This window comes from Atractosteus spatula, chromosome 2, assembly GCF_055471065.1.
Source record: "Atractosteus spatula isolate fAtrSpa1 chromosome 2, fAtrSpa1.hap1, whole genome shotgun sequence".
Taxonomy (NCBI): Eukaryota; Metazoa; Chordata; class Actinopteri; order Semionotiformes; family Lepisosteidae; genus Atractosteus; species Atractosteus spatula.
Window position 1 is genome coordinate 11,811,772 of NC_142707.1, and position 15,644 is coordinate 11,827,415.

Consider the following 15,644-nt stretch of genomic DNA (forward strand, 5'->3'; position numbering starts at 1 on the left):
TACCACCTCATTAGATTATTTTTGTATAAATAGTGGCCTACTTTTTAAGAGATATGCTTGAAGCTGAACATCAGCAAATGTAAGCTTGATTTCCTCTCTATCTCAGTCTCTTGCAGTACTTTCTTTTAGTAATACTCTTCGACTAGTGGCCTTATTTTGACAATTCGGTAGTCTGTTAGGAATACAATGAGTAATAGTGTGTGCGCGTTTTGGGACCTTTGAACAAATTGTAAGCTTAATATACAGTATGTACTGTAAATTGATGGGAATGTAATTTTCTTATAGCATTCCAATAGCAATGGTAGATTCAAATCCTCCTATAAGGCAATACCATATATTTTTTTAAAATATTGTTAAGTTGTACCATGCTTGCACACAGGTAAGTTGTAGAAGAATTACTACAAATTAAACTGTGTTTTTTTTATTTCCTCTATGGGAATAATAAGTCGCAAATTGTGTTGAAGAGGCTGTGTGTGACTCCTTTAGCTGTCTATATGCCTGTTAAACTATTGAATGGCTGCCCAATACAATCTGGGCTCTGAACCAATGCTTCTGTGTGCCTGGGCACTGATTCTACAAGTGCCAGTCAGAGACCTGTGGTTTGTGCCTGTACATTGTGTTCTGCAGAATGAGGAGATTTCCTTTCCTTGGTTAATTTTCTTGTGTTGTATTTGCATTAAAGTAGCAATTTGATGCCTATATAAATGAGGCTTGCAAGCCCAAAAGGTTAATTACTCAGAATGTAGTACAAGACTGGTATAGTTTGCTTTATTGGACTGTCAGACCAGGTTTTGTGTTTACTAAAGAAGCTTTTTGTTGCCTTGTCTGCTCCTAACTCACTGCTCCAGATATTTGCATACTACAGTATTATACAGGTGGTTTTATGATGTACAGCTTTTTTCAATGAAAGAAGTTTTTTTTTTCTCTGCTAAGTAAATCCGATGTCAATTATGGATTGTGTCCTATTATTTCTCTATTACTTACTCTAGCAATTATTCCAGCATGACGACTTGTGGGTCAGCACCATAAAGTCTGCTTTTGAGTCTGAATTTGCAATAGAAAACAGTCCTTGTCATTCTCACTTACATTACAGGGCAATATACTGTGGAATAAAGGAACAAGACAAGGCATAGCAATGGGGTCACAGGGTTTCAACAACTGGCAGGGCATTGGGTTTGTGCAGCCGTGCATATAAATTCACAGAAACAAAAAGCTCAGTGTAATAATGCCAGAACAGACTGTTTTTTGAGGACTGTTTGAGACCCCAAGAAGAGAGTAACTTAAAACCCCAGAATTATATTCGTCTAAAGCAGGTTTTATTCTGCATTACCTGGCATATGTGTCCTGTGTTTCTCTAAGCTTGCAGTCCTGCCACATTAGGGTGAATGCTCCTAAACAATGCAAAGCTATTCCATTTTTCCATAGCACCTCTGGGCCTTGTGATATCAGGATGTTCATGTGCTTTCTTCATGATCATGAGCATTCATGTACTGTACTATACAGTGCAGCCATGTATCAGTGCATATTTTGGATATTGTTGTCAAACAGTATTATCTCCTTAAGTGTGTTTTTGCCTTCCTTTGAGGCAAACAGACCTCATGTCATGCCAGATAACTGTATAAAGGACTGTGTGCGTGGCAAAAATGACTTGCCTTGGAGAAAAAGTTGATTAATTTAAAAAGAACTACACTGTATATACCATTTATGTTCTCTGTACTTTGTAATTGTGTTGCATAAATATGAACTCCATTTCAGTGTTACAGTACTTATTATAATGTGCATGGCAGAAGGAACTGAATCTTGTCTTTCCTGCTTGTGCTGATACAGTACACAAAGCAAGTTCTTGGTTGAACCATCAGTATATTTTTTTCTCCAGCTGCAAATAACATATTTAAAATGTAACTGTGCTTTTCTGTCTAGCATTTAGAAAAATATAGCATGATGTTTTGTAAAGAATGACTTTAAAGACCTTGCAAGGATCAGCATTACTTTGAATGTTATGACTGCAGTGGATGAGAAATACTGCATTTCACTTTGAAAGCCACGCAGGTTACTATGATTATTTTTAACATTTGTTCAATCTGTTTTTCAATGTATTTTTATCTATTTTTTTCAATCTATTTTAGTTTTACTAAGTCTGGAATATAGAAGTACATATCCTGCATGCAGTATATTTAGCAAATTTATCCATTGGGATAAATCTGTGGGATAAAACAACTCCACTGGCTTTCTCCAAAAGGACTTTGCGCATACACAGGATTAGGAAAAATGAGTTTAATTTCTTGTGATCTGATAAAAGCCGCTATTCAAAATAATCTCCACTCTACTTAGAAAACTATATGCTTGAAAGCACATTGCATTTTATTACATGCCTGAAATTTCTTTCTAATTAATTTACATGTTCCATCTTGTCATCTTCTCAAGCACGAAAATAAAATAAAAAGAAGCCTGCAACACAAATCAGGATCCAAAATGACGCCGCCCACTTGTTAAATTCCCACAGGTCCTTACTCTTTTGAACAAGCGATTTAAGTCTACTCGGGTTCTCAAATGTATTACTATTTGTCATATTTAATACTGTACATTGATCAAAGTGTCCTGCATACTGTACCTTCAGAGAAGGATCTCTAATGTACTGATGTACTGTAGCAAAACTGAATAGCTTGAAGTTTTCGAAGAACCATTAGAGTAACGAGTCAGTTGTTCACATTAGATTTAATAGAGTTTATGTTGCTTATCTATTCCTCCTGGAGAACATACTGTACATACAGTACAGTAGTTTCAAGTGCAGAGGGAGAAGCTGTAGTCCCATCCTAATTCCATCAATATAGGTCTGTATCAGTGCAGAATGTCACAAAAGATACTAGTGGCCCCTCCAAAAAAATAACAGCTTAGCCCAGACACTGTCACACCTCAGCTTCCACCCTTGGAACTCATGAATCTTGCGGTTGTATGAATTTTAGGAACCTCATGATTCATTTTTAATTGACAAAAAGACACTTTGGGTTCTGGAACTGGTAAACAGCTTAGATGTCCAGCTGTTTATAGAGATGGACACAAGAAGAAGTGTAGTGGGAGTTCAAAGAGGAGTTAAAGGTTTGATTTGTGTTGTTATTTTTTTTCTCACTTTAAATAATAAGCACTGTTTTTTTACTTTTATGGCTGTATTTGTCTATTTTTCCCTGAGACCAATCTATTAAAAAATCATAACAACGACACTTCACCACAGCCCGTACCTACTGTATAACATGCAAATGTTAAAGATCCTTAGTCCAAGAACAGGGCCCTAAGATTCTCCTGAAGGATTATAAGATGATACTTAGATCAAGTCTGGCAACTCAGCCTATTAATGCCCACTCAGAACGGATGTTGAGATAAATAACACTCAGACTAGCTCAATATGGTTTCTGAGAAATTTTCAAAAGTACAGTATATGATCACCTTCACCAAATTCAACAATTAAATCCAAAAGATCAAGAATTATTGGAGATCCACTGTCCAAGGTCAACACTATATCATTATTACATCTTTCAAGAGCAATTTCAGTACTTCGCATATTTAGAAAACTGGACAATATTGTTAATGCACAGGAAAAAAAAAAGGAACAGCAACAGGTAGTCCCAGTACTTTAACCAAAGATTATTTCACATTTATTAAGACAATGTAACTGGAGTCAAAACAAATAGGAAGGCATAGATATACTGTATAGAGCTGCTAATTCGTAATTGAGAATTGAGGATGCAAGCAATTTCAAAAGGTGTCATGCTTTTCTGGATACTATAGTTTCATATAAATTCTGGGAAAATAAACTTTAAATGAAATTCAACCTCAAAAGGCACAAAATACAATCCCTAAACTTGCCTTAAAGGAACATGTTTATAATATATTTTCTCTGTCCTTTTAAAAGTATTTATCTGGTGAAGCTTTCAAATTATTATGTGAGAGCTGTTAATGACTAATGAATTTAATTGCTTTTTCTGTGAATCTTGAGTTAATAGTGATAAGCATGAACCCACTACTTATGCCAAGCTTAATCAAAACCATTTGGGCAATTACACACATTTGCAATAGACCAATTTTAAAAGACATTAATATTATTTATTTACTTTTGCCTGATTAACAATGGAGCCTGTTCTTTTTACATTTATTAGAAAGACATTATACAAGGAATAAATGTTCCTAAAATATCCTTAAAGGGATAAATAATCCTTAAATAAGTTCTTGTACTGTATATCACCTTAGGAAATAATGGAGCTTGTTTCACTGACACACGACAATGCTGCATTAGACATGTAAAGCTAAATTATGTCCATCATGGCTCTAATGGCAGAAGGACTATTAGGAAATTAGCACCAAAATGGAACAGCTCTATTCACAGTGTATTTCATCTTCTGCCTCAGATGATAGAAATAAGCCTTTTTTGTGCACAACGATTCACCAATGGGCCCCAGAGCACTATGCATTACATATTTAAACAACACACAAGACAAACACATGGCTAATATTTGGAAAAAGCACAGCAGGCAAGTGTGTTGAGTACAGTACAATCACCAAGCAGACCTGACACACATAACAAGGGCATTAGGAAAGAAAAACAATCAGATCAATTCACATTGACAAACAAATTATAAACCACACAAATGGACATAGGTTAGACTCGCATAAAAGAGAATATAATAGAAAAAGCAGGCAAAAAATACCTAGATTTTCCTTGTCACAAAATAGGAGGTTTATATTTAAAACTGCACATGGGAACTATCTGTTCCTTGTGCTACAGGTCCTGTGTAGATTTAAGAGATACTGAAAAGCTTTTGCTAACAGACAGATACAATACTAATTGTGTTCTTGTCTTGAATAAGAATAATCAGAATAACTTGATATCCATGTAGCTGGTGCACACTCACTTTATCCATCACCAATGTGGGTCAACCAATGCTGTTGACTGGCAGCCATTTTGTGCCAGGAGCACAGTAAAGCACTGTATTAGTTGTGTCAATAGACTGAAAATCTTTTTCTTTGGTAAGAAATACCTCGGCTTGTTTGTCATTATGTCAGTTATGGACTACTACCTTAGGTTAGGAGGGGCAATGAGAAGTGAAACTGTTGTCACAACGGACAAAGTCAGCTGTACATTTGCTGACTGCCTGTTTATATCTAATGGCTTCGACAATTTGTTGTTGAGACCACTGAGGCGGCACTATTAAGGCCCGAGGCAGAGGTGGGGACGAGAAGGATGTGAGGGCTAGTCTTCGTAGCTCTGGGGGCGCAGGACGATGCTGTGGTAGGTCTTGATACAGGAGAAGGCCGTAGGGGGGATGAGACGGCGGTCAATGAGGTTATTTTCCAGATGCACAGAGATGAGAAGAGAGTCTTCACTGACCCTGGTGTCACAGATGGAGTTGAGCGGCACATACCTAAGGAAGACATTTTCAGTGCTGGAGTCAGTATAACCACAAAGCAAGGTAAGACACAAAGGATACCAAGTATATCTGAAGCAAAATTAATGTAATGAAATTAACTATGGGCAGCTTGGTTGTGCAGTGGTTAGCATTGCTACATTGCAGCACTGGGGGCCTGTGTTCAATTCCTGGTGTGCTATCTGCGTGGAGTTTGTATGTTCTCCCCGTGTTTGTGTGGGTTTCCCCTGGGTGCTCTAGTTTCCTCCCACAATCTAAAGACGTACTGACAGGTTAATTGACTTCTGAGAAAAATGGCGCTGGTGTCACTGTGTCTGTGTGTGCCCTGTGATGGGCTGGCATTCCATCCAGGGTGTAGGCTGTCCTAAAATTATGTATTTTTATAACTATACATATAAAATGTACTTCTTAAAACTTTCTTGATCATAAGAAAACCTTTATTTTATTCTACTCTAACTGGCAGGTCTATATCATCAGAGCTGGAAAGTAGAATATTTCTTTCCTCTGTAGCAAAAGAGGAATTTCCCTATGGGATTAATAAATTAATTTTAATAAAGTCTTATCTAAAAACGTGATCTCATTTTTTTCTAAGTGTAAACTTTATAAAGGTGGAGCTCTAGAAAGATCTAAGAGATAACAAATGGGTTTTGGAGGCACTATGTTGTTGTTTTTACTGCAGAAGGAATAACAAGACCCAAGAATTAAATGCATTGGAAATGTTTATTGAGTGCTTAGTTATGGTAACATCTGACTCTGGCCATACTGTAGGTCAAGGAGTTTGGGATACCACTGCAGTTTAAAGATATAATCATGGGGAAGCTGCAGAGGTGGGATGGGGTGGACGAGTGAGCCATGAATTGAATGTATCTACAGTATTTATAGCTTTTGGAAAAATTATACAGAATTACAGGACACCCCTACCAAACTTTCATTCTAAACTCCATTGAAACCATTTTTCTTAAATGGTTGTTTGCAGAACAGACAAAAGGAAAACAACTACAGTATAAGCCTTTGAAAGTTGCTCTGTAGTTTTGTTCTAAGGCTCAGTTATTACCTCTTCCTTATTATGAGTCAATGGTGTGTAACATTACTTTTTTTAGAAAAGATTAAAACACAAAAAAACACATTTTGGAACTGTTATGTTTTCAGATTCTTATCATGGTGCATTCAAGCTTGCCTTTGTTGCACTTATTGTGGAAAGCAGAGCTAGGTTTCTAAAATACACATGACTTGTCAACCAAGCTCATTAATCATTATGCTTTACAACACAAGCAAACCAGCAGCTAGCAATATGTATAATTAAAGTCACCTAAATCTGTCTGCTTTATTCACATTATCTCTTATGCGGCCCCTCCAGATCAAGAGGAAGTGTTCTTTTCTGGGAGGAAAAATATCAGTGTTGCACATAACTCAGTTTTAAATTATGCATTACACTAGGGAGCAGTCCATTTCCCTTTGCAGTGCGTTTCCACCCTTTGAGAACCCTGTTAACTTTTTTTTTCTGGATGGATTACTGGCTCTGAGCAAAGACAAAACAGTTATCAAGAAAAAGACTGATCAGGGATAAAGGTACAAGCAACAGATTAGGGAAAAAACAGAAGAAAGAACTGCATTAGACAAATAGCTATCTGTCCGCATGTACAGTATGAACTGCAAGATTAATGAAATTTAGAGATGATACTGCAGAAAGCAATATATTTTTAAGGAACATTTGGTGCTGGAAGGAGGAGGCATAGATCTTTTTGTATTAAAACTCTTGTTTTAATTTGGTCTTGGTGTGCCCCACCTGACAAGAAGCAAGCCTGCCCAAGCCTCTTCGTGACAGTGAACATGAAATCCTGATTACTTCCAAACCATTTGATCTCCTGGTGCCTAGCAGCTGGCACTTCAGGAGGAAAGTAAAGCAGAGAAAATAGTCTGTGCATGTGTATGTACTGTATAGGTAGATGAGTACAAATTCTTAAATGCTCTGCTTGCATTTCTCATTGGATCATCCTCAAAAAAGGGGCTTCTGAAAATATTTCTTGAATCTGATGGTCAAAAATTGCACACAAGTAATTTGCACCAAGCCAATGTTTTTGTTTGTTATTGGTAATATACTGTGCTATGACATGGATACACTTTCTTACATGGTTTCTCCTCAGAACGTGTTTGTGGAGAAACACAAGCCTTTGCAAACATACTGTTTTGTACATATACATGCACAGTCCAGCTGACAATGCTTACCTTATATGTTAATGTCTAAACCCACGCCTGGTGTGTACACAGAGCTGCACTCTAAGTCTTCCAGTAATATAAAAGACACCATATGTCCCAATTATGTTTAATCACCTAGGATTTTATACTTTGTTTTGTATCTGAAAATGATAAATTTCTAAATCACTCATATTCTCCCAATACTTAAGAATGAGCGACACTAAGTTCTGATTGGTTTTCCCTTTGAAAGACAGATATCACCAGTGCAGCAGCATCTCATTTCCAGCAATGCCATCTAAAGGAGGTACCTGATGTAGTTGTCATTGAGACGCAGGACCTGCAGGGATTTGAGGTTGAGCAGCCCACGTGGTATAGCCCTCAGGTGGTTGTTGTCCAGCAACAGTTCAGTGAGGGAGCGGTACAGCCCCAGGAAGGAAACTCCATGGATCCCATCATCCCTCAGATGATTGTGGGAGAGGTGCAGGAACTCCAGGCCTGGACGCATATGGGCAAAGACATAACCAGGGATCCTCTCTATCTGGTTATGGTGCAGAATGAGTTGTCTGAGTCCGATGGGCAGGAAGGAAGGCACATGGACCAGTTTGTTGCAGGAAAGGTCAATGGTTTCCAGTAACCTGTGGGAAAAAGCAGAAAAAAAGGAGAAAAATAAGATAAATTAAATAGGCTAATCAAAATCAGAAGTCTAGTATTATTTGCGTGCTCCAAACACTTCTACAACTGTTTTGCAAATGTAAAAATATCCTTATTATAGAGTGATGTTGGTTGGTCAGTGATGAGACAACCCTTCACCCACCTTGTGGCCATCACTGAAGTTACAGCTTCCGACAGCTGCCCTGCCCATATGGTTTGTACCCTCATGAATAAGGCTCTTCATTCTACAATGTGATGATGTGTGCTACGTAAGGGGATACTACACTTGATCTTAGCTAAAAGACTGAGAGGCGACTATATAGGGGATACAGCTCAGTGCACTGAAGAGCTTGGTTTTAAGCTGTTACCCCACTCACCTTACAGACTTCACTGTACACTGCTTGTACTGCTACCTCTGGTGACTTTGTCCAAAGTGACAAGGAAAATAGGTGGATATTATGGATAAGACTGATGATAATACTGACCTGTTAATTGTAACACATTACATAAAATAATAGTAATCAGAAAAGTCTTAACCTGGTTGTGGAGCCAAGCAGTGCTACACCACCTACTAGCCTTCCCATATTAGTCAAACACAGGATGGTGTGTCCATTGTGGCTAACAATAAGCCACACAAGTATAGTGTTTGCAATGCACCTAAAAATAGCCATTCCCACATAAATGCAGGGGCCTGTACCTAAAAAAACAGTGAGCTAGCAACAGACCCGTAAAAACAACAAATACAAAAAAAACGTCTTCCGGGAACTAGCTATCTCCCCATCTTAGCTTAGCTAACAACAACAAAACAAAGTGCCTGTCTAAATGTAAAGTACAAAAGATAAGGAGAGACACAATCAACAAAAAAAACAGAGTGCAACAAATAGTCTCGTTCAAGAACTTGTACAAGTCTCCAGTTTCCGAGGTCTTTCCTAGGTTTTTCTGCTCTTTCTCTAGATCTCTATCCCCTCTGCTTATACTGGTATGCTGGAGGTCCACAGCTGATGGCAATTAGGACTTGATTCCAGCAAACACCTGGAACAGAGCAAGGCAGGCAAGACCATATCAGCACAGGGGGTTAACACTGACCTGAACGTAATAGTAGCTTTGGGAAATAATTATTTTAATGTGGCAACCAGGATAATGATCTGTATTTTCACAGGACCAAAGCTTAGAGCCCACCAAGGCTTCACAATAGTGAATGGGGCTTGGGAACTACTCACCTGTATACCCCCCTTATCTCTGTCTCTCTTAAAGCAAATGTTGCATTTGTTGTTGAATGAGCTTTATTGAAAGTACATGGAGGCATTGCAGCATGATGGAGTTCAAAAGTAAGAGACTGTTGCAGAACTGAATAATGCGTCTGTGATAAAGATGCGATCGCTGCAATGTCTCATCCTCTGCACATCTTAGAGACAAACAGATATAAACATGGCAGCAACCATTATGAGATACCTTTGAAGGTGACCATTTTAGCCTTACAGAAAAAAAGACAAATTGACAAATGACAAATAGCTGTGTACAACTTTGAATCAAAATGAGTTCAACATTCTGCAATATTGAAATATTGCTGAGCAGATTGATTTAATTAACAGCGACGCTGAACTGCTGAGTTAAAGCACAGGCTGTTTCCAAACCACATTGAGTTGCAGTTTTGCTACAGATATCGACGTTACCATTTTCTTTATTACTTTTGAAAAACCAAATATGCCAATTGGCATGTAACACACTGGCTACTAGGAAGCTTTCGAATAGATTTGAAACTCACTACTGTAAATCCATAACCTTTATGGATTGAGGTTTTCCTACTTTCAGAGAGATACTTACTCATAAAGTTATAAAACACAAATTTGTTGAGTATTGCTAAACATGGTCTTAAATCAGCTGAAGCCTTCAACTTGTGTGCTTGTGGTCTGTAAAACGCCTTTCCAGTAAAAGTTCAGGAAATCTGAAACCATATTTTAAAAAAAATCTCAATCTTAAATCATGGTTACTCTTCTCATTCACATACCCCATAGCCTCTTCTGACATACAGTAGGACAGAATGGGTGATTTCACTGTGGAACCCATTTCCCATTACAGTCATACTCTACAACTCCGAGGCAGAGGCCAGTGAGTAGTGAGTAGTATCACTACTCACTGGCCTCTGCTTTCATCTTCAAATGTCTATGCAGCCCAGCACTCCCATACCAAAGTGATTTTTTTGTTCCTTTGGTTTCAAATGAGTCTTTCTTAGCAAACATAGTCAAAACAAATGCAAAATGATCCCTACAACAAGCTTCTGACAGTGTTGTATGGGTACATAATATTGCTTCCGATTCAGCTGTCAGAAATACTGTATGGTGTAGCTTGGTCAGTTTTACTTCAGAAACAGCTGTTCCAAGTTATTGCCTTCCTCTCCTGCAAGAGACTGCTCTTTACTTTGATTCCCAGCTCATCAAAGCTCAGTAGCAGGGTGCAAAAATTAAGAAGAGAAGGTGCTGGAATGGCTATAATGTTGAAGAAATGTTTCTTTTCCTTCATACACAGCACAGCATGACCTCTTATAAAAGAAACCAGAGGCTTATTAGCTTGTAGGCAGTATTCCCACTTTGAATACTGCTATCATCAACACCACAGGAAGCTTAACAGAATCCAAAAAAACAGGATCGAAAAAAGATTTCTTCCCTTGCACTAACCCACTAATAAAAAATAGATAGAGAGCCCTGTTTGAAGATATATTTCAAATACTATATGTATTGGGATGCATCATATAATACTCATAACTAGATATATGTAAAATATAATTGGAGACTGAAATATATATTTTAAATACATTTCACATTTGTGTTTCAATATTTTTTTCCAGCAATGCTATCAGATAAATGTGTGATACAGGTATGCCATTATAGTCTAACCAGAAATGTTGCCAGCTTGCACAGTTTATGTGTATGGAAGCTAGAAGTATTCAAATCAGGTAGAAATAACCTGAGCTCAATGGAGAGCCTGAAAACCTGTAAAATGTCTGGTGTTCTTGTGAAGCCAATCTGGCAAATACGTATTCCTGGAAGAACAGTCCCAATACTGTACTTGCTTATTTTAAGAAGGGAGAGTTCAAACTGAAATGCCATACTCAAAACCCCCAGCTTTTTCCAGTTTGGCCTGGAAATACTGCTGAGACCACTGCAGAGCTGGGTGTTCCACAGACTGGCCAATCTGTCCGCGTCTGAGAGACTGATTATGCTCTCCATCACTGGAAAGACAGTCCTTATGTTTGGCATCCATCTGATTCCCCCCCAGAAAAACAACTTTGCATTCAAATATATAAACTAAGCTGGAAGTGTGTAAATCCATGTGTGGATTTCAGTACATTGTAGTAAAATACTGCATCAAATCTAGTGTGGTTTAGCACGTATCCCAGAGCTACAGTATAAGATGAAATAATGTCTTGTACAGTAGTTCTGTAGCCTATACATTCTTTTTAACATCATAAGAATTTAACATGATTAAATACTAAGTTTGAATGCTATTGATTTTTGAGCAACAGCTGTTAATAAATGTAATTCATAACATATTGGAGGCATTCAGATAAATTTGTATTACAGGGTGAAGTACAATATGTTTATTTTTACTAATTTTGTTCTGTGTCTTATTTTGTAACTTGATTTTATAGATAGCTGCTCTGTTCAGTTCCTGTCAAGTGGTTATTGAAAGCCTAGGCTTTTCTCTGACTTGGATAAAGATTTGAATTATGGAAATATGCACATTTGAAGTAGACCTGAGAACATGTGTCTTTTCTGAGATTGTGTGTAAGACATGGCCATTCTGGGATAAGGACAGAAGAGACAATGGAAAGTGAGGATGGAAGACAGGTGGAACTCAGTTTGACTTGGAGAAAGAAAACTGACATTGTGAAAATACACGGTTGAAATAATAAGGCCAATTTAATAATGTAGCTTTGATGGATAGACATCCGTGCAGGGAATGGTCCTGTCATGTGTCTTAAACTGCTGAGATAGGATCCAGCTAGGTATGACCCCTACTGGGAATAAATGGCTTTCTGTCAGCAGGTGGATGGATGAATATTGAAGCCTTTAAGAGTCTCTTGGCTGTGCTGAGCTGTGTGTTTTTGTGTTTGTGTTGTATGAGTGGTGCTTGCACACACTGCACCTCTAATATTATGTTATTGGTGTTATGCCTGGGCGGGTCTGAGCTCTCAACCCTCGGTCTCCTTGGAGACCAGTCGCATTCAACCCCACCCGGTGCTTCACTGGCAAGGTTTGGCAGGCTCTGCCAGCCAACTGCCGCTGGTTAACCATGATCTGCACCATATTTAAGCCCCTCAGCACCATTCCTCAGGGCTTCCTTTCTGAGCCTCGCTCTGTTCCAATCTGAGAGATATACAGCATTTTTCAGTGGTGTCTCGCTTCCTGGAGGCCTATTGCAGCTTAAAACTTCCATCCGGCAGAGGCGTAACAAGTGAATTTGTGGATTTTAGTTGCAGTAGAGGCTTTTTTCTTTAACACTTCACTTTTCTTTATGAAGTTTACCTGGGATGGAGTTCATCCTATCTTTACCAAGCAAGCAACTGCACAACCTGAATGGTAATTTGTCACTTTTCTGCTAAAACATGATCCAAACCTTTGCATGTTGTGTGTGTGATGATTTCTTTTCCATCACAAGCATCCACAATGGAAAGAATCTGCATATAGGACAGCACGTTATGGGTTTTGTTTCAGGCACAAACCTCTCTGGTGGCATAAACCAAATATATCAATTGGCATGCAACACACTGGCTACTAGGAAGCTTTCCAATAGATTTCAAACTCATGATTTATAGCTTACACCAGAGTGAATTTCATTTAAAGCAGGTACATGTGTCATATTGCATTTTGTAGTTTGTTTAATGTGCCTGCAGACAATGAGGGCAGGGAACTACACCTGGACATTTTCCTTTTCTTGATGAATCAATCTGTCACCTCTCTCCTGAATACAGGACAACACTTTGAATCAGCAAATATTGTTCCATTGGATCACAGAAATAGATTAAGAATGTTGTGTGGCATCTCTGGAATGCAGCTATGATCCCAAAGACTCAACTCTGTCTATAAAATAAGAACATAAGAAAGGTTACAAATGAAAAGAAAATGAATTATTTTTTGTCCCACTTAGCCTGTTTGGTAGTTAGTACTGTACCTATCTGGATCCAAGAATCTAATCCAGCCAGTTGAAAAAAGCTGGTCAGCCTGTTAAATACTCCTATAAACCATTAGGTAAAGAAGTATCTCCTGTTCTCAATGAGAAATTATCATCCATCCATCCATTTTCTAACTGCTTCTTCCAATTTAGGGTGTTGAAAGACTAACAACAAGAGACAGGTAACAGGCTCAAGGCCGGATGAGATGCCAGTCAGTTGCAGGGCAAACATGCACACACTCACACCAAGGCCAATTTTCCCAAAAGCCAATTAACCTATCAGTATGTTTTTGGATGATGGGAGGAAACCCCAGAGAAACCTCACGGGGAGAACATACAAACTCCACACAGATAGCATACAAGGTTGAGAATTGAACCAAGAGTTCAAGCGCTGTGAGGCAACTATCACCATTGCTGCCCACGAAATTGCTGTATTATATATAAATATATTTTTTCTAAACTTCTGTTAATATAAAATGATAACGTAAGGAATAATAACTGGGTATTCCAAAGTCTATTTAAAAAGAGCATAGAGGAGTACAACAGAAAGCAGCAGCAACTGCTTTAAAAAAAATGTTTTAAAAGTTATGGACAGCAAAGTTGTGTCATTGCTTCATCTATACAGTAACTGCAGGTACACTTTCAGCTTACTGAAGTATTTGCCATTGATTGAAATGTTGTAATATAGACAACATACACTGTACTGAGGATTTTACATTACAGTAATTTACTGGAGTGTTTCTTTCAGAAACCATAACAGAAACTTTATTTTCTTTTTGGCTGATATATGCATGGAAGAAACAGAAAACCTTTTTTGACGAATTTAATGTTTTTGAGACTCTATATAGACAAAGTTGGAAATAAGGAATGACTAAAAGTCTAAAGACTTATTTCTAATCTTAATGTCAATCCTTTATGGTTATAACTTAAAATACTCTTTACTTTGAAGACAATGACACCAGACACCAAAGATCCCAAGTAACAAACAGCAGTACAAACAGCATACGGATGTACCTCATACAATGGTTCCTTTGGTTTTGAGCAAGGAAAACAATACTCCCTGTGAAACATCCTTTGCCATAAGATGACTTTACATTTCTCAAACACTAGGTTTAAAATCATGTTTTGATTATAGGAGAAAATAAACTGGACTGTAGCCAATACAAAATATACCAGATTTTTTCTTTCTTGTTTGTAACAGCGTAAAATAAACACAATCTGTCACACCACTCGAACAGGACTCAAAAAGCCCGGGGAGTTTTAAACTCAATCAAGCCGTGACAATCAACGCAATATAATGGTACAACGCAAAATCATTTCTGATCCTACATTTGCAAGGACATCCAAAACGCTATCAAGCTCTGTCATGGTCAGATGATATTGGCACCACATTCTCAGTCAGGATCCAGCTATGATTAACAAGGGCCTGTAGGGCATTGATCATTAACGCAAAACAGCAGTGGGCAAAAACAATGGCAGCTTCAAGATTTGTGAAGCTCTTCTACAACAGAATAAATCTCAGATTAGTGTAGTGCCTTATGGCAGTGAGACATCTCAAAGCAGTGGGCAACACGGTCAAATGAAATAAGCCAGGATCTGCAAGAATCAAACATTTTACAATCCTATGTTTTATAAAGTGGCCAAAGAAGACCTCAACACAGACATCAGCAGCATAAGACTTCAACAGGACATACACACCCAGCCATATCAGTGGTAAACACAGGTGAAGCAGTGCCAATGGCTGCTAATTAGCAGAGCTACAGCTAGATGCCTTCTGAAGTGTAGAATATACAGGTTAAAAGATGGAGAAAAATTTCATTTTTAAGAAGAAAAAGAAGAGGTATAAAGATGCTCAAAATATTAATGGCTTTTAAAGTTCTCCAAACTCAAGTTAAATCCTGTCTAAAGATCACTGGTTCAGACTAGGTTATTAGCCTACCACGACCAGTTTGGGAATGGGAATGGGACCTTAACACACAGAGAGGAGGTAACCTGCAAAGGTGGGGGAGGGATGCAAAAGATGAATGTGAAGGAGAAGAGGCTTCTGTACGGTATTTATAGTTTTTTTTAGGAAATGATGTGAGAAATGATAATGATTTTGGGCAGCGGAGGTGAAAGAAAACGTGCTGTTATCCCTCCTGAACTTTCATTGTAAAGCCCACTATATTTTAAATGCTGTAGATGGGGAAAAAATAGGCCAGTCGGAAT

At 38.1% G+C, this 15,644-nt stretch overlaps 1 protein-coding gene across 1 annotated transcript in view; it reads right to left on the bottom strand.

Moving 5' to 3' along the window:
- Positions 1 to 4,076: 4,076 nt before the first annotated feature.
- The window catches only part of LOC148839248 (extracellular matrix protein 2-like), a 28,791-nt gene continuing 17,223 nt past the window's right edge, over positions 4,077 to 15,644 (bottom strand). Inside the window, exons 9-10 of the mRNA XM_088930687.1 lie at positions 7,922 to 8,248; positions 4,077 to 5,414 (exon numbers count right to left, since the gene is read on the bottom strand). Coding sequence (XP_088786813.1) covers positions 5,243 to 5,414; positions 7,922 to 8,248 — 499 coding nt within the window. The 3' untranslated portion in view covers positions 4,077 to 5,242. The remainder of the gene's footprint in view (positions 5,415 to 7,921; positions 8,249 to 15,644) is intronic.